This window comes from Podarcis pityusensis (assembly GCF_964106645.2).
Source record: "Podarcis pityusensis genome assembly, chromosome: 1".
Classification (NCBI taxonomy): Eukaryota; Metazoa; Chordata; class Lepidosauria; order Squamata; family Lacertidae; genus Podarcis; species Podarcis pityusensis.
In genome coordinates, this window is record NC_138028.1 from 31,638,939 (window position 1) to 31,658,569 (window position 19,631).

The 19,631-nt window shown below is 43.7% G+C and overlaps 1 protein-coding gene and 1 long non-coding RNA gene across 3 annotated transcripts in view; one reads left to right on the top strand and one right to left on the bottom strand.

The window, feature by feature from the left end:
* LOC308462543 overlaps positions 1-19,631 on the bottom strand; it is a 301,862-nt gene that overhangs the window by 72,853 nt on the left and 209,378 nt on the right. The gene's annotated exons all lie outside the window — the stretch shown is intronic.
* On the top strand, positions 2,174-8,044 carry ISCA2 (iron-sulfur cluster assembly 2). Of its 2 annotated transcripts, none has more exons than XM_080979738.1 (4): positions 2,174-2,327; positions 5,181-5,346; positions 6,132-6,247; positions 7,111-8,044. In XM_080979738.1, the coding sequence occupies exons 1-4, from the start codon at positions 2,269-2,271 to the stop codon at positions 7,283-7,285; spliced, it is 516 nt and encodes a 171-aa protein (XP_080835864.1). In that variant the 5' UTR covers positions 2,174-2,268; the 3' UTR covers positions 7,286-8,044. The 2 variants fall into 2 exon arrangements, with proteins under 2 accessions (XP_080835864.1, XP_080835863.1); XM_080979737.1 differs by having other exon boundaries at positions 2,197-2,408.

The window sequence follows — 19,631 nt, forward strand, 5'->3', positions numbered from 1 at the left end:
TTGGGGGTAAAATAATAAAAAGCTCAACAACTTCAATCCTTCAACAACTTTGGTTGGCCCCCATGGCCCTTCACTTCATCAAATCTGGCCCTCTTTGAAAAAAGTTTGGACACCACTGGTGCTGTCTGAAACTGATGGGAGTTCAAGTCTTGCAACATCTGGAGGGCTACAGGTTCCCTATCCCTGCTATAGAGCAATAGGCTGTACAAAGTTACTTTTTTTAACCTCACTTGCATTTACACAAATTATCACTAAGGCAGAAATCTTATGCATATATACTGGGGATATGCCCAGTTGAAAGGAAAGGGAGAGGATTCTTTACAAGTGCATGTACAAGCTCGCTCTGAAACTAATGCAAGTTGAAATGGGACATAGGCATGCCTACTTTTTTTTGTATACGTGTACAGTAAACCTCTGGAACAGTGATTGCATTGTGCCTTTGTAATAATAATAATAATAATAATAATAATAATAATATATTTTTTTTATTTATACCCCGCCCTCCCCAGCCAAGGCCGGACTCAGAGCGGCTTACAAGCAATAATAAAAACAAGATGAATGATTACAACTTAAAAACAAAAATAAAATACAACATTAAAATAATGGAACATTAAAATATTAAAATGTAGCCTCATCGCAGGAGGAGAAGGAAAAGAAAAAAGAAAGAGAGGGAGGGAGGGAATCAAATTGGCTCCAAGCCAAAGGCCAGGCGGAACAACTCTGTTTTACAGGCCCTGCGGAAAGAAATCAGATCCTGCAGGGCCCTGGTCTCATGAGGCAGAGCGTTCCACCAGGCCGGAGCCAGAGTTGAAAAGGCCCTGGCTCTGGTTGAAGCCAATCTAACTTCCTTAGGGCCTGGGACCACTAGGGTGTTGTTATTTAAGCAGCACCTTAAATCTGACCCTGTACTCCACCGGGAGCCAGTGCAGCTTGAAAAGCACTGGGTGAATATGCTCCCATGGCAGAGACCCCGTGAGGAGCCTCGCTGCAGCATTCTGCACCCTCTGGAGTTTCTGGGACAGCTTCAAGGGCAGCCCCGCGTAGAGCGAATTACAGTAGTCAAGCCTGGAGATTACCGTCACATGGATCACTGTGGCCAGGTCGGGGCGGGAAAGGTAAGGGACCAACTGCTTGATGCTGCAAAGGTGGAAAAATGTCGCCTTGGCTGTTGCTGTAACTTGCGCCTCCATGGAAAGGGAGGCGTCAAGGATTACACCCAAACTCTTAACGGAAGGCAATGGCACTAATTGGGCCCCTGCAAGAGAAGGGAGTTGGTCCCTCGTCCCCATGCCATCCTGACCTAGCCATAGGACCTCTGTCTTTGAAGGATTTAGTTTCAATCGGCTCCCACGAAACCATCCAGCCACAGCTTCCAAGCATCTGGTCAGTGTGTTCGGAATACAGTTTAGGACAGAATACAGAAGAATACAGTTTAGGACACATGGCACTTTGGTTCATTGGCAAGTGAGACATGCAAAGTAAGGAAGATCTTACGTGGCTGTAGGGATGCTTGATAATCAAGCTAGGCCATGCAACCAGTTCATAGGCATATATTTTCAACATTAAACCCCCTTTAATTAGGTGGGATATACCTCATTTCCTGCATCTATATTCCACCTTTTCCTCCAAGGAGCTCTACATTGTCCACTCCGCCCTCATTTCATCCGCACAACCACCTTGTGAGGTAGGTCACAGCAGAGAGGCAGTGACTTAATGGATTTGAACCCGGATCTACCAGATCCTAATCCCACACTCTTAACTACAACACCTCACGGGCTCTCACTCCGAAGCAAGTGTGTGTAGGTCGTGGCCATATGTTCACTTGAGCTTACATCCGAGTAAACATGCTGTACCCTAAGGAATGGGAGACTTGTGCCCCCCACCCCAGACGTGGCTGGACTCCCGGCAGCCCCAGTCAGCATGGCCAAGGCTCTGAAATTTTGGGAGTTTAAGCCCAGCATCCCCCGGAGCGCCCCAGGCTCCTTCCCACGCGCGTCTCAAACTCTATACTCAACCCCGACAGGCGTGGGCGTGGCCGTACGAACGCGTGCCTTGACGTCACAGCGAGACCCAAAAGAGCTGAAAGGCAAACGTGCGCACTTCCGCCCGGCTTCCCCCGCCTTCACTCGGAGGCACGTGATCTTCCCCTCCCTCTGCTCCCCTTCCCAGTAGAACCAGCCTCTTCGGTTCCGCGTACGTTCCCGTCGCTGTCTGGGCGGGACATATGGCCACGCCTCCGCCAATAACAGCGCAGCTAGGCGGATCAAGATGGCGGCGCTGGCGGCGCTCGCTGGCTTCAGGGCGCTGCGGCTTTGCGGGCGGAGCAGGTGGGCCTTTTCCCTTTCCGTGCTTTGCGACGGTCGGTTAAGCGAAGAGGAACGGTGGTCCCGGCGGCGAACGCGGGCGAGGTGTCACCCCTTGTTGGTTTTCAATGCACGACACAGTTGGCGTTTCCCTTTCGCAGTCACATTCACACGCCCCTCGTATTCCTAGGCGCCCTTATTCTCCTTGCCCAAACAAGGGGTCGGGAGATTTGCCCCCCAACCCCCGGCCCGTAGGTCCCGATAGCTTGGCTTTTAAGTCCAGGGATCCCAGAGAATCGCCATGGCGACACATCGAACAGACACAACCGTCTATCTTATTAGGGCAATATACGTGGTGTTGCAAACTTTTCCAACCGCACCTGCAGCTTCTCAGAGCCAAAGGCTTTTAGAGTGTAATATTCTCTTACTGTGGGAACAAACAAGTAAATGGGCAAAGCGCCCGGACTGCTTGTGGTGGGTCATTTCACCGTTCTGGTACTGCAGGTGGAGAAAACGAAGGCAAGAGTTTAATTCCAAGACGACCAACAGTAAGTCTCTGATAGCACCGCTGGTTAGAGTGCGGTGCTGATAACGCCAAGGCTGCAAGGTTCTCTTGCCTATGAGACAGCTGCATATTCCTGCATTGTAGGGGGTTGGACTAGATGACCCTTACCTTAGGGTCCCTCCGACTCTATGATTCTAGCATCATGTAGTTGGAGGGTGCAATGTTAATTCAGTGACTGAGCATTTCACTGCTTTGCAGGGGTAGGTTTCGATTCTTCTATCTCAAGGCATTTAGATGTTTAACTGGCAAAAGGAGGTACAGTGTTGGGGGCAAGTCTCCTATGCAGTATGTGCAGGGTTACATCAGTGATACTGATGACTCTGTGACTTAGAAGGTGGCTCTCTATGCCCTGGCAGCTAGGAAGATTAGGAAGAAAGAACTGGATGGGCTAGTGGTCAACTGCAAAGGGGACTCAGATCTAATTTGCACATTTTTTTTATTACGTGTAGTATTTTATTTTTTTTATTACGTGTAGTAAGAAATTTTGGTGGATTTGTTCATGGTTTTACCGCATATGTAGCAACTGCTGGTTTTGTTTGTTTGTTTGTTTTTCTTCTTTGGATGCTGCCATGGCCTTTGGCTAGTGCAATAAAAATATTAAATTTAAATTGGCTCATAAAAAGACACACTTGTGCCTTAAGTTGTAAACTCTATCTGTGCATTCAGATGCATGCAACTGTGCTGTTAGGCACTTGTCAGCAAACCTGCAAAGAAGACATGCCTAATGATGTTCTATTTTCATTTGTTATTTAATATCTAAAAGTCTTGAAATGTCAGGAATTACTTTCGTTTTACAACGTTCTGTGGGGGCACATAGTGCATTTAGGACTGTAGCCTAAATCTGTTTCCATGGTTTTTTTTTTAAAAAAAATATAGTTGAAGTCAGTGGTACTCTGGTTAGTATAAATGCTTGTTCTTTAATGCTCTGGGGGCTGAAACAATCGTGCAGAAAGTCTATATATTGAGCTCAGGAGTTCTGAGCTGTAGTAATGTTATATCACTGAGAGAAAGATTCATGGAACAAAACAGTAAATGGTCCAGGGAAGAACAAAGGGATTGTTAAGAAAAACTGAAAGAAAATTAAATGAAGCGCTCTTTTTGTACTGTACAGTATAATTACCCTGTGCGTCTCAACAGTTAGAAGATTGTATTGAGGCCAGCAGCTTAGCAGGGTTCAGGCAAGGTTCAGGCATATGGATAATGACAGCAGTACACTGGGAAAAATAACTACAGATGATGGTTTGGTTTCTAATATATCTATGGCCATCCAGTACCAGGGAGCAGATGAAAATAAGCAGTGCTAATTTCAGTCAAAGGTTTTACCATTTCTGCTCTATATTGTGTGTGTATGGGCATCTGCTTCTTTGTTTCTAAAACAATTAAAATTGTTATAAGGCTGTTATAGATAACAGCTCCTCCCTCCTGATCAAGGAATAGCCAGCTTTGTTGCAGTAAATCTCCTATAGCTATAAGGAGGAAAGACAGTTATTATGACTTCAGCACCAAAGTAAACTCATGAATAGCGAGCTAGAAAAAGGTTTCATTGTAAAATGAAGAAAGGAAGGGAAGTGTTCACATGACAGATGATGACTAACCGAGAGCTGGAAACACACGACTTAGAACAATTGGTGTATGTTCAGCCCTTTGTGAACTTAGTCCCAACCTAACAGTAAACGCTTAAACACCATATAATAGGAATCGGTTGTTTAGGATTCAGACAGGGATTCAGGTCTATTCCACAGGGTGCAGTATTTTCTCCCTCCCTCCCTCCAGTATTCAGGGACTCATCACTTATTCTCTCTTGCCTAGAGTGAAAAGGTCCAGAACAACAATCATTCTGTAAAAGATCCTCACTTTTGTGCGCTGGATTCTGTTTTCTGTCTAAGAGGATACTTCTTACTACGGGTCTCTTCTCCCTTGCTTAATGAGTAGATCATTAAGAGACACACAGTATCAGACATTCTTTCTCACTCAGACAAGAATTTCTAAGTAAAGTAAAGAGAGAGAGAGGTGCACTCTCGTTCACTCACTGATCCTTGTTGCCTCAGTCTTCTGAGGAAAAGCATATTGCCCTTATCCACCATATATATGCTGTAACTGCTTTCTCCACAATTTTGCTATTGAAACTCATAGTTAGGAAGTATAGAGTCAAAGTTCCCTGCCTTTGTGTGTTCAGCTTTGATGGGGGGGGTTATATTTCTGACCCTTAGCTTAAAAGTCCCTCAATCTGTCTGTAGTTGTTTCCCTCATTTATTGCTTTTACACTACCTCCATTCCTTGGATCTTATTTGTTCCTTAACTTTCCCACACAGCCATTCTCTTCCTCACTGGCATCTGATAAGAGCCCCATCCTGCACCACACAGAATGGTGCCTCCATGCAAACGATAAGAGTGCAGTGGGTCGCATCCTCTGCCTCTGGAGAGACCTTGACTGATTCCAGCGAGGGGCAGATTTACCTCAGCGAGAACTGTGTGAAGGTATGGCTTCTTGGAAATCACCAGCCGTATGTACCATCTGTAGTGTCTCGATTCCTCCTGAGCTGCAGTATGATGTGGTGTTTGGTGCGAAAATGTCATAAAAGAATGTATATGTGTGGCTGAGTGTGTGGTTGCTTTAATCCAAAAAGTATACATTATATTATTAACCATCTCCATGGCCTGTCCATGTCGGAGAGGCATAATTTGATGTGGCTGCACGTGAGAGTTGGTAATATGCAGTAGTAAATGGCCCAATGGTTGCCATTATTTTGATTTGAATTGATTTTAGAATGAATTGGTTTTAGAATGCTGTGTTACTTTTATTGTTGTTAGCCACTCTGAGCCCAGCTTCGGCTGGGGAGGGCGGGATATAAATACAATATTATTATTATTATTATTATTATTATTATTATTATTAGCATACAAACTGTGATAGAACTAGTAGTGGGGTATTCAATCCAGGCTTGGCAAAAAGAGAAAAGGCCAGGCATGTTTTGGGTAGTGTCAAAGACTGGATGTGAATCAGCCCTTACCGTTTGCAGCAATGGCAGCACTTTCACCGAAGGCACTCCAAGTGTTCTCTTTGAGTACATGTGAAAGAACGTGCTGCCAGGTTGATTGGTGCTACGTGCCTCTCGTGTGTGTTTTGCTTTAGGTTGCTCTGTATCTGGCACTTACCATCTCTTTGAGGGATCTTGCTAGTTTGCTGTTGGATTTCAAGTGGTTGCTAAATATTTTTGTATGAATCTGACCCACCACTTAGCGTTCTTTTTCTGTTTCAACAGAGACTGTTGGAGATTGCAGAAGCATCTGAGTTTCTGAGGCTGCAGGTAGAAGGAGGTGGCTGTTCTGGTTTCCAGTACAAATTTTCTTTGGATACAGTTGTGAATTCTGATGACAGGTAAGGGCATAGGTTCCTGTGTGGTGGAGGAGAAAGAACTTTAGGGGAGGGGTGAGAGGGAGAGAGCGAGAGCAAATGATGGAATGAGGAATGAATATCCTATTATATAGTGCAGATAATCCCGTTGTACTGTTTTCCACTTCTATACTTGTGCATATCATTTCCAAGCTTCGTGGCAGCACAATGCATTCAGTGTTACAATTAGCTCTCAATATGAGCATTCTGCTTTTCTTTTTCACTTAAAGATTCAGGGTAACTAATACTACCATGCAAAATACATATAATCATCATCTAATCAACAAGGTAAAGTAAAACAACAAAGTGTCTTACGGCACCTTAAAGACTAATAAATGTATCATGGCATAAGCATTCATAGACCAGAGTTCATTTCATCGGATACACAAAATGCCACAATAAATGTGTTTGTATCTAAGGCTCTGTTGCTTTTGTTGCAACAGACTAATTCAGCTACTCATCTGGAAAAGATAAAGCTAAGAGAGGTGCTTAAGCCAAATCAAAAGCTACTTGAAGAAGCAGGATTTTCATCCTCCTCCGGAAAAGCTGGCCCGACAAAGGCAGGCCTTTCTTGAAAGGGAGTTCAAGAGGTGTGGAGATCACAGCCAAGAAAACCCTGCTTATAGATGTCTCTGTTTTTACCAGGGAGAAAGATGGAGTGTTGGCGAAGGGCTCACCTGCCAGCCTTAAAGGATAAGGGGACTTGTGATGGAGTGGGCATTCTCTAAGGTCTTGCTGATTGTAACACCTATGTTTGGGTGTGACCTGGAAGCAGGGGCAAATAAGATCTTGGATATGTATCTATTGCATTTCAAAATCACTGCAACTCTCTCTATCTCCTCCTCCAGGATTTTTGAACAAGGTGGTGCCCGAGTGGTTGTGGACTTGGACAGTCTGAGCTTTGTGAAAGGGGCCATGGTGGACTTCAACCAGGAGCTAATTCGCAGCGCATTTCAGGTGGTCAACAATCCACAGGCAGAACAAGGCTGCTCTTGTGGATCATCCTTCTCCGTTAAGCTTTGAACAACCATCTCCATGCGGACCCTAGTGGATGCTGAGTGGCATATCTCTTTTTCATTATGTTCAGCTTCCAGCTGGTGTAATCAGTTGTATGGTACCATGCAAATAGTCCGGACTGAGTCTCGGATAAGAACTGATATCTCCAGGATTAGGTGTGAACTGGGCTGGGCACCTGTGTTTTCCTTAATCCCAAATGTATCTTCTCAGTAGGATCCCTGATGACTCACTGCATAGCACTTGATCACCTTGGGAGATATGTGTACATACTTCTGTAATTTAACATATTTTGGTTTTTTGAAGTCATTTCCCACTGCATGTAATTTTCATGTATGTTAATAGGCATATTTTTTTCTGTATGTTCATTTGTACCCTGATGAATGCATGGCTGAGTTATTGGGGCCCACAGCTGCTCCCCAACCTCCACACATTCAAAAGCATCTGTCGCATGGTGCCTGTATGCATATGAATGCACATGAGATCCTGTACGGATGATCTGGAACCCTGGGAAAAGGAGCGTTGCTGTGTACAAAGTTTTTAAGGATTGTCTTGCAAGGGAATTTTGTTGTGAGTACCGAATGGGGAGAAGGTTATGTTGCATATGTTCCATAACTTAAGGTTTCCTTTCTCCTTTTGCCTTCTCTGAATGGTAAACAAGAGGCATTAAAAAAAAAAACAACCACTTGTTTCATCTTTTGGCCAAGAAGCTCAGTATTGTTGTTGTTTTAAAGGAAGTGTTGCGTAATTACAGTGCTAAATAATTAATGCCTTGACTCTGTTTCTCCTTTAAAGTCGGCTGGGAATTGAAAGCTTCATTTTTGGAGCAGAACTGGACTGAGCAGCACTGCCTGACTCTAGATAATTTTTTTGTTCTTTGACCACAAAGGATATCCTGTATCTAATTAGTGGACTTTTGGAAGGTATTTATCTGTGAAGGACGTGCAACTGAGTATTGGTCATAACATTTTATAAAGTGCCTATATTTGTGCATCGTTCTTTGCAGTGACCTTTGTTGTTGCTTAGCTGGGACTGATTCCCCCCACCCCACCCCAGGAACCTCAGCTGCCTTTTGGATTAAAAAGTTCTTCCTATTGGTGGATTTAATTTCTTACAAGTAACAAAATGTAAGCTGTATGTTTCCAAATGAGAGCATAAACCATATAGAAGAATTATCAGTTCTTCTATATGTTAATTATGTGGCTTGCCTGTTCCTAAAAAAACATGTAACTCACATTTGCTTATTTTCTTTTATATCTGTCATCTGTTCAGTTTTAAGGAAGCAGACATGCTTGTACGAAGAGTGCAACTCCTTTTCCAACGGGTCTGACACATCTACCCCAAGAAGGAATCAAATTTTAAAGTGAAGGGCATGCCCTCTTTGAGGAATAGTGGGGCTTTGGGGAGCCGTTACTGGAGGAGGAAGCCTTGACAGTAGAGAAACTTGATCTGCTAACCTGGAGGATTTGGGGGAGTGGGGGCAGGGTGTGTTAATTTTCCCACAGTATGGGGAAATTAGAATATAAGTCCCAGATCCATTTACCTGTTATCTCTAGCCCTTTCTACATAAATGTCAATTAAGCCACCTCTTTTTCTTGCTCCTCAGCTACAACTGATAGGGTGTAGATTTGGATTGCCTATCTACTAGAATTTATAGCATTATTTCACTAGGGGGCATCCTTATACTTTGAGATGCAAATGGCTGAAGAAATTGCTTGTAGAAAATGATGGCTTTCTTGGTTGTGCTGTGGTTGGATCTGAGACTGAGAAGTAGTGCATAAGTGCTGCTTTGTTTCAAAAATCTCATATTCAGGAGTATGCTAGGCAGTTGGTTCAGTCTGTGCAAAATTCTAAAGCCTTGACTGCTGCCTGCTGCTTAAAAGGGCCATTTCTTGTAGTCCAAAATGTCCAGCACAGGGAGGTGGTGGTGTCAAAGTAGAGCAATGCAAAGGAGTGGCAAAGAGGGAGGGGCATGGGGTTGTTAGAGCCTTTAACAAAGCAACACAAATGCAGTTGAGAAAGAGTCTGATCACGAATTATTTCAGATTCCCTAGGCTATCTGAGCGCCATGCAGATTTGCTTCTGCTCCAAAGCATTCATGCCCTTAAAAACTTGAGAGCTTCCTGAATCTCCACTTACTAAGTGAGAAGGAAGGCAGAGAGATGGTGTAATATTTTAATTGTGTTGAGAACATGCAATTTTCACTAAATGTTTTGCTGAGAGCGGTTGTGTTTTCAAAATTGCATACAAATCAGGTGTCTGACACATCTGACCATACATGACATTTTCACTATATTGTGTATGTTGGTGCAAACCAATTCACCTGAACATACCATCATGTGTAGATTGCATGTATGCCTATTTTACCATAGTTCTACATTTTGGGCAAGTAAAACAATCCTGTTTGTGACCTTCACCCCTTATAGCAAAAGCATTATAAGCGGTGGATGACCTTGGATATGGATTTTCACACTCTAGAATTTCTTTCAAGTTGGCTTTGGTATTGAAGACTTATTCTATTTGACTTAAAATACACAGTTTCCTGTTTGAGTGTAGTGATCTTTTTCAGCTTCAAAGTATCTCCCAGCCCTCCAGCACCAACTTGGTCCAAGGAAATTATTGACTGCTACTGCATCTGTGTTCAGCACCGATGTAGGAATGAGAAGAGTAAGTTCTGTTCTGTGATCCAAATTGAGGTGCTCTCAATGTGGAACCCTTCCAGTGGTGTTGGACTCCGACTCCCATGAACCCCAGCTGATGGTTAAGGATGAAGGGAATTGTAGTCTAGCATCTGAACGGCATCATGTTGGCCACCCCTGATATAAATGGTTTGTTTTGTCCTTACAGTGCCAGCATTCTTAACTCTCTCAATGTGTAAATGATGACTCTTGGAGAAATAAATACAAAACTTAATTTATTGGCCTCGTGTTCCACTTGTCATTTTCTTCAGATGTAGAAAATGCTCAGTCACAGTCAGAAGAAAGGGAAATCTTATCATATGCCTTTGACATTTGATACATCAACTTTTGCTTGGGATTCTTTCCGCTGAAAGAATATGCCTGGGATGGGGCGGTTTAAATGTATTAGTGCAAGAGCTCACACCAGAATTCTGCTAGGGGAAATGTTTGAGATTATTTTTTGGTATGCCACCCTTCACGCTAAAAATAATAATAATTCAGACAGCTAACAACATTAAAATAATGTTGCAGTTTGACTCAGATATATATGGAGTTTTGTTTTGTAGGGTGGTGTTGTATCAGAGCTAAATATAGGTCACAACCTGTATACTTTTAAAGTAAAGTTCCAAGCACAGTACTTTACAAACTGCAATATTCAAATATGTTTGGTACAAAATTCATTTTCCATATAATATGTGGACGAGACTTATCTATCATGAACACATTCTGTGTGTTCAGGCCTTCCTGCTAAACCTTTACTCCTGAATGTAAATGGAGCTTCCTTAAGTTTATACACCTGATTGTATCTGTACACACACACACACACACACACACACACACACACACACGTTTGAATGCCAAAGTCGGGCAAGACCTTCTAGTGCCAAGAAGTGGTCTGCAAATTCAGGTTGTTTCTGAGTGTGTTCTGCAGCAGGTCTTCTGCTTGTGGTCTCTGCTTCTTGTGGGGCACAGTTCCCTCATTCCCTGCCCAACACCTCCTTCAAACTGCTCTGAAGTCTCCCATGCTGAACCCAAACCAGAAGTGATAATCAGCAGTCTTGACAGGAGCATCTGGGCACAATCACCGTCTCAAACCCACCTTCTTAGGCTCAGTCCCATTCCACACAGATACTTGCAACGATTGGATGTAAAACTGAAGTAGAAAATGAAACTTAGGGTAGCTCTTTATCATGAAGAACATGAGTAAGAAAAGAGTGTTATCATTAGCATGCATGCATTCCTTATTTGAAGTGCTTTAAAATTAGGCCTTTTTATACAGTCCTCCCCTTGCTTTTGGGTAGTTTATTTTTAATGACAAGAGTTCCTGCTTTCAGCCTTTGTAGCCTATCAGCTTTTTGACTCATGTCCCCGTTTGGCTAATCAGGTCTCATTTACCTTTGACATCTTTTAGAGGAATAGAATGGGCCATTACAGTTGCCTTGGAAACAGTGAGATTAAATGCACATTGCCATGGCAACCTGCCATGATCTTCAGCTTCTATCTGTGGGACTCGTTTCTTCAACGTGGGGTGGGGGGGTGGTAGCGATAAGGGATCTTCCATTGCAGAGACGCAGTGTTTTGGCCATGGTACAAACACAGATGGATTGTAGTAGTGAGGAGTCCATAAGGAATACAGATGAGAATTGGTAAGTTGATGTCTTGATAGGACTATCTGAGTGCACTCACCATATAAAACTTGCCTTAGTCCCAGTGGTCAACATGGCAAGCTTTTGAGTTATCCTGAACTCTTATTCAGGCAAGGTGAAAGGAAGAGGTGTTGGGGGGAGAGAAGGCCGGGGGGGCAGGCGAGTCTGGATGTTGCAGGTATGAGGTCAACTTTTAAACTCTACAAAGATGGAGATTGCTGACTGAATAAGTCTCTGCTAGGTGCTACATTGACAATCAGGTTATGTGTCTAGGATCCTAGAATAAAGAAGCAGCGGTTGCTCCTCATTTTTAAAAAACGAAGGCCAGTGTTCCTAAGGTCTGTTCCACACCTTAAGTGAAAACACAGCTTCCTGATCAAGTAGAGAACGTGAATAAAGAGAAACATGGCAGTCTTTGTATAGGAAAGCCAGATATTGATTTTAGGTGATGTACTAGGTAAAAGAATCAATTCAAGCCAAATTGTGTAGCTGGAAGGGATGTAACCTCACAATGTTACAGCCATCTTCAGGTGGTAGAAAATTATCTCCCTGTAGATCCAGCCCTGAATAGAATGTTTGAACCAACGTCATTAGCAATGACTTGGACCTCTTCCACCACCACTGCCTCCTCAGTGGGTGACTTGAATTAAAAGTCTGGGCATCAGCAATCTCTGAGCGTGCTCCAAAGAGCTTGCAGGATGAAAACATTTTGCTGCAGTGATAGGAAAGAGAGGAGATGAATGAACTAAATTCCAGGGCTGTCTATTAAGAATCCATTTCTCAGTATGGCGATGCATAAAGACAATAGAGGCAACCAACCTGATAATTCAAGATCAATGTTATGGTAAGACAGACCTTTCCAAACTTTTCGTGTTGGTGACACGCTTTTTAGACATGCATCATTTGGCGACACAGTAATTTAGTTTTGCTAGCAAACGAGGTTAAACTTTCCAGCCCTGGGAGGAGCACAGGGAGCATTCGCGCAACACACCTACACACCACAGCCGACACACTAACTTGTCACAACACACAGTTTGGAAAGTTCTGTGGTAAGATTTTGTTTTTGTTTTTTAAAAATCACACACATAAAGTGCACGTAAAAAGGTAAAGGTAAAGGGACCCCTGACCATTAGGTTCAGTCGTGGCTGACTCTGGGGTTGCAGCGCTCATCTCGCTTTACTGGCCGATGGAGCCGGCATACAACTTCCGGGTCATGTGGCCAGCATGACTAAGCCGCTTCTGGCGAACCAGAGCAGCGCACGGAAACGCCGTTTACCTTCCCGCTGGAGCGGTACCTATTTATCTACTTGCACTTTGACATGCTTTCGAACTGCTAGGTTGGCAGGAGCAGGGACTGAGCAATGGGAGCTCACCCTGTCGCAGGGATTCAAACCGCCAACTTTCTGATTGGCAAGTCCTAGGCTCTGTGGTTTAACCCACAGCGCCACCCGCGTCCAAAGTGCACATAGATGCTCATAAATGATTGCTAACCAACAGGTGTTTTGACATACATAGCATTACATCCCATAGAAAGAGGGGGTTGTATTGCAGATAGATAAATGGATAGCCGCCTAAAAATTGCAAGAACCTATTGCGTTTAAAATGGTTTCTGTTCTCAAATCACAAGGTCAAACAAAACAAAAGCCTCAAGCTTTTTTTAATGTTATGTTTTTTAAGCAGCTCCATATTTTTAGCTCCTGCTGAATATGGGAATTGACTTTGATTATTCTTAGCTGATTGCCTCACAGCATTGGATGCTATAAACATGTTACAAACATCCAGTCCCTTCCGCAGTATTTGAATAAATAACATAATTTTAAAATATGTCTTGTGCAGTGGATTTTGAAACATACCTTGAAAAGATGCAAGGGGGTGGTCCATCCAGAAATATACAGAAAGTTGTTAAAATTCAACATTTAAAACCACAGTGAGTTTATGATGCTCTGTAATAAATACCTTATTTCTGAAAGAGGCACCTTTTAAGCTGTGTCCAAACAGCTCCTGAATTGTGCCCATTTGGAGCAGCCACACAATCTGGCAAAGAGACATGCCTATGAATTCTCCTGGAGAGCTCAAGCAATTTGAGTATATCCATGGATAAATATACAGACCTTTGTCGGCAAAAAAAGCAGAGACATCACCTTGCCGACAAAGGTCCATATAGTTAAAGCTATGGTTTTCCCAGTAGTGATGATGTATGGAAGTGAGAGCTGGACCATAAAGAAGGCTGATCACCGAAGAATTGATGCTTTTGAATTATGTTGCTGGAGAGTCCCATGGACTGCAAGAAGATCAAACGTATCCATTCTTAAGGAAATCAGCCCTGAGTGCTCACTGGAAGGAGAGATCCTGAAGCTGAGGCTGCAATACTTTGGCCACCTCATGAGAAGAGAAGACTCCCTGGAAAAGACCCTGATGTTGGGAAAGATGGAGGGCACAAGGAGAAGGGGACAACAGAGGACAAGATGGTTGGACAGTGTTCTCGAAGCTACCAGCATGAGTTTGACCAAACTGTGGGAGGCAGTGGAAGACTGGAATGCCTGGCGTGCTCTGGTCCACGGGGTCACGAAGAGTTGGACACGACTAAACGACTAAACAACAACAACATGGATAAATTTGGTAAAAGTAATAGAGCCAGGGTCCCCGACCCTTTGGGACCTGGAGACACACCTGGAAATCTAAGAAACTCGCAGGCGTATCAAACTGCCCATTTCATGGAAGAAAACCTGGCAGTGCTCAGAACTCAAACCACCCCAGCACAAGAGGCAAACCGCCTACCCCTGCAACAAATAAAATAGACCAAAAAAAAGGAGTGAGCACTCTAAAAACCCCAGACACATGCCTCCTCAAAAAATGGCTGGATTGCTGTAATGTGCTCTGTGTTGGAATACCACTGGGGTTGGCCTGGAGGCTGCAGCTGGTGCAGAATGTGGCAAGTGGTTTGCTTGTGGGAGCCAGCACATAAAGCCTTGCTTGCAGGACTTGCACTGGTTGCCAGTTTGCTACCAGGCCAAGTTCAATATGTTGGTCCTAACATCTAAGGCCCTATATAACTCGGGACCAGGTTACTTGAGGGACTGCCTTCTCCCTTATACACCCAGTAGAGCAAAGCAGACTGTGGGAGAATTTATTCTGCAAGTTCCAAAGATTACTGAGGCCCATTCTGCAGTAACTCTGAGCAGAGCTTTTGATGTGTATGCCCTGTTCTGTGGAATAGCATTCCTGTCACAATATGACAGGTGCCAACTATCTGCACTTTCCAAGAACAGTGAAAGACATGTTTATTATGACAAGGCTTTCCTAGCTGGATAAATGGGTGGCCACTTGTTAGGGTTTCGGTCTTGTTTAAAATGTTTTTGTTGCTTTTGTGTTATTAACTATTTTATATGTTTTTAATCACCTCAAGGTGGTAGTTTAGAAGGTGATTAATGAATTAATTGTAATAATAATAATAAATCCCTCATTATTCTTTTTTAAAAATAGGGTAGTCAACAAAGAGAGCATCTTTGGGCACTATAGTTCTCATGTGTGTCACACTGGAGACCCGAGTAACAGAGCATCTTGGAAATGAGGACATTTTAAGTTTCATCCATCATGCCCAACGTTCTTCCAGCTGCCTGCAGAACAAAATTGACCCTGGAAACTAAGAGGTTGGGCTGAGTTTTGTGAAGTGTGAAAGTACATTTAGAAATATTAAATCCAGTTCTTAGGATTATGCACAGAAACAAATGAGAAGCCGCTGTCACTCACTGAGCACAAAGCTACAGAGCAGGTCTTAAGAGGGAGCCTGCCAGCTGGAGGGTTTTATGAGGGGATGTGAGTTTTAGAAGCGTACAGGATGAAACAGCATCTGGCTGATACTTAAAGCAAACTGACACCCGTGCCTTGAACCAGCTAAATCTTCCCATGTACAAAACATGATTCTTTGGTGGTGGCCAATTGTGAGGTGACAAGGTTCAGACCCTCACCCAGCTGGTTGACACTTTCCTGAAATGAGGGAGAGGGGGCACACTTTGCCAAACCCTAGAGTAACAGGTGACACAACCCACACATCCACCCCAAGCCCATGCACATTAGGATCTAATTACTGTAGTTATTTAGTTTTCTGAGGGGTGGTGGTGGTAAAATCAAACCAATCCTAGAATCATAGAGTTGAAATGTTTGGTTTTTAATTTTATTTCCCAAATACAAATTTTCTTCGTTTTGATAGCTGTATTATGTGGATAGCTGAATTCTCCCTTGGATATGTGCTTCAGCCCAAAACACTTCTGCAAATGGAGCTAGACTGGATGGGGTTCAAGCAACAGACCTCAGGGAAGTAAGGTGGGTTCAACTCCTCCCGTCCATGTGCCTGTGGAACGCAGGTGGAGATGTGGTCTAAACCACTGAGCCTCTTGGGCTTGCCAATCAGAAGGTCAGTGGTTTGAATCCTCATGACAGGGTGAGCTCCCATTGCTCTCTCCCTTCTCCTGCCAACCTAGCAGTTCGAAAGCATGCCAGTGCAAGTAGATAAATAGGTACCACTGTGGCAGGAAGGTAAATGGCGTTTCTGTGCGATCTGGTTTCTGTCACGGTGTTCCATTACGCCAGAAGCTGTTTAGTCATGCTGGCCATATGACCTGGAAAGCTGTCTGTGGATAAACGCTGGCTCACTTGGCCTGAAAGCGAGATGAGCGCCACAACCCAATCGTCGCCTTTGACTGAACTTAACCATCCAGGGAACTTTACCTTTTTTACCTCTCCATGTGCCTCTAGACTCTCACCATGCTCTAAATACAATCAGACATGGCTGCTGTTGCATCTAATTAGGCTTTAGGAAACCCTGGCTTTGTTGCTTGTCCCCAATATTGAAGCCAAAGCAAGCAGCAGAGGCAGGATTAAAATGCAAAAATATTTTACTTCTTCTTCTTTTTCTTCTTCTTACCAGCTTCTGCCTTCATCCTCCAGCTTTCTCTTTCACTCTTCTTTTCACCCTAAGCACAGTGGGAAGTCTAGTCCTGATGGCTGGCCTACAGGAACTCTAGGGACAAACTTCTAAACACAAACATAATGAATTGCAGTAATTTGAGTACAGCACCTCGGAATTGAATTTCTGTGAGAAAGCGGAGATCTGTACCATGGAGAAGAACGGCCAGCACTTTCATAAAACTGTAATTTCCGAAGTACTTTATGGAAAGCTATTAACAGTTTAAAGCGATGATGGCCTTGTTTATATTTTGTAAAAATGTGCAAGATCAGCAGGCCTGCTTTAATATATATTTGGCCTGTCCCAGAGTACTTACTGAGGCGCCATGGAATCAATAAGCTGGTTTGTTCCCTTGTGTTTCCTCACAGGCTACCGTCTTTCTTGAGGGTAGAGCAAAATGTAGGACGCAGCATTCCTGCATTGCCCCTTATGGGAGCAGTAAAAACTTTTGTGTCGAGGAAAAACTGAGGCAGTCTTCATTCTCTCTCTCTCTCTCTCTCTCTCTCTCTCTCTCTCTCTCTCCCCACAATTCTTATCTGCCTCTTAAAAATACCAAACCATCACTACTAGATTAATGCCTATTGTGTAGGTTTCACACTAAAAAGCAGGGGAACAGTAATAATGTTTAGAATGGGAAAAGGAGTTTTAGAGAGAAAATTCAGCAGCTGTCTTTGGCGACAAAGGGAGAAATAACAGAGATACTTCCCATTGTGAGGAGAACTTTATCTCCTTGCAGCCAGGGAGAGAAGGCAATGGGGCTGGATGGCAGATCTCTGTGCCTGTTAACAACGTTCTTCTCACGCCACCCCTGTCCTATATTCCCAGATAACAGGCAGAGGCCAGAAATAGGACTGACACAGTAAAAGAAGTTTCTTAATCCTTACTGAGCCAAACAGAAATGCACGAGTGAAAAGCCAATTCATAGGGCAGAGAAGAATTACACAGGGGGAAATTGGGTCCACAAATCAAAGGCAGTTTCTCCACTAAGGGGAAATGAAGAGAATCAAATATGAGAATGGAGAGAAGTCTGGAAAAAAAATCCTGTTAGCAATGGAGGCCTGGCTAAAGAGAGCTTGAAAATGAGCTTGCTTGGGCTGAAGAAGGGCTGGGATAAAAATGAGGGTCTGCACAGCACAGCAAGAGTTTGAGCAAACACCAGTAGGCACCCCCACCTCCCCTTCATGCTATGGAAGGGGTCCCTGCTCGGCTGACAATACTCTCGCCTTCCTTTTCCTCCCCAGGCATGAATTGCCAGCTCACGGACAAAAGCAAATAGATCTGTGGTGTGTTTTTGGGATTTGTCTGCTTTTCTCACGATTAAAACAAATCAATTTCCTATAAAGCTCCACATTTTGCATTCTCCCACTAAAGTGGAAAGGAGCAAATCTGCCCTGATTAAATTTCCTGATTTGAAATATGGTTCTGGTATGCACCGTGGAGCAAGAAGAAGAGAGAGAAATCACACTTTTATTTCATAACAGCATGTTGAGCTACATTCCATAAGGTACAGAGCCTGAAAAACGCTCACAGGGAAAGCTCATGACACCATGTGAAGCCGCTGAATATAAATAGATTTCATGGGGGATATGTGACTATCGTATATCAGCAGCTTAATTTATGTCCCTGCAGCGTTAAGTGGGTGGGGGTGGGGAGCAAGCCCTTGTGGAAAAGTCAAGAGATGGCACTAACATTGATAAACCTGCTGCAAAGTCTGTACATCTCATTATCTCCCAAGCTCCTTTCCCCTGGTGTGACCAGCACCTTCTCACCTGTTTCTTTCCCCACCCACACAGCCTTCCTCTTTGTTTTGGTTCATAACTCTCTCACCAACAGAGCATGGAGAAAGATCCTGTGGTAAAGAGCTGGACGGACTTGTGACTTACCGTATTTTTCACTCTATAAGACGCACCAGACCACAAGATGCACCTGGTTTTTGGAGGAGGAAAACAAGAAAAAAAATATTCTGAATCTCAGAAGCCAGAACAGCAAGAGGGATCGCTGCGCAGTGAAAGCAGCAATCCCTCTTGCTGTTCTGGCTTCTGGGATAGCGGCGCAGCCTGCATTCGCTCTATAAGACGCACACACATTTCCCCATACTTTTTAAGAGGGAAAAAGTGAGTCTTATAGAGCAAAAAATACGGTATCTTCCTTGTTTCATTAAGTGAACTAAATCTTCGCCACTGAAGCAAGCGTGTGGCATCCACACCAGACATTTAAAGCGCATCTAGCACACATTTAAAGTACGTGACTACCCCCAAAGAATCCTGGCAACTGTAGTTTTCTGAGAGTGCTGGGAATTGAAGCTCTGTGAGGGGGAAACCAGGGTTCTTTAGGGGGATGTAATATACAGTGTGGGTTCGAGGAAAGGGGAAAAAGTGGAAGAACATAGAAACCTTAACTTTTTGTCTTTTTCTTCAGAATCATAAGAACAGAAGAACAACACTGCTAGTTCTTCAATGGCCCATCTAGTCCAGCATCCTGTTCTCACAGTGGTCAACCTGTGGATTTGCACTTGGTTGCACTTTGTTTTGTGACTGGAAAAATTCGAGAGGAGGAAGAACATAACCTCCTGGTTCTAGAAAAAGTGGATTAGAAAAATTGTAAGATATACCTTACAATTTTTCTAATCCACTTTTTCTAGAACCAGGATGTTATGTGATCTACCAAAAGGTTCTAATTCTTTAACAAAGAAACCTGGGCTGTGCACACATTACTGTTTACTCCAACTCCTGTGCGCTCCCACCACTGGTGTTTGAACCCGAGTACACATGACGTTAGCCACGAGGAGGAGGAGGAGTTTGGATTAGATATCCCGCTTTATCACTACCCTAAGGAGTCTCAAAGTGGCTAACATTCTCCTTTCCCTTCCTCCCCGACAACAAACACTCTGTGAGGTGAGTGAGGCTGAGAGACTTCAGAGAAGTGTGACTAGCCCAAGGGGACACGGACCCAGTTCACAGATTACAAGTCTATCGTCTTAACCACTACACCACACTGGTATCCTGTAATTTCTCAAGAAACACTCCTCTTTGATGTGCATTCCCTCAAACCAGCTTCCATCCTAC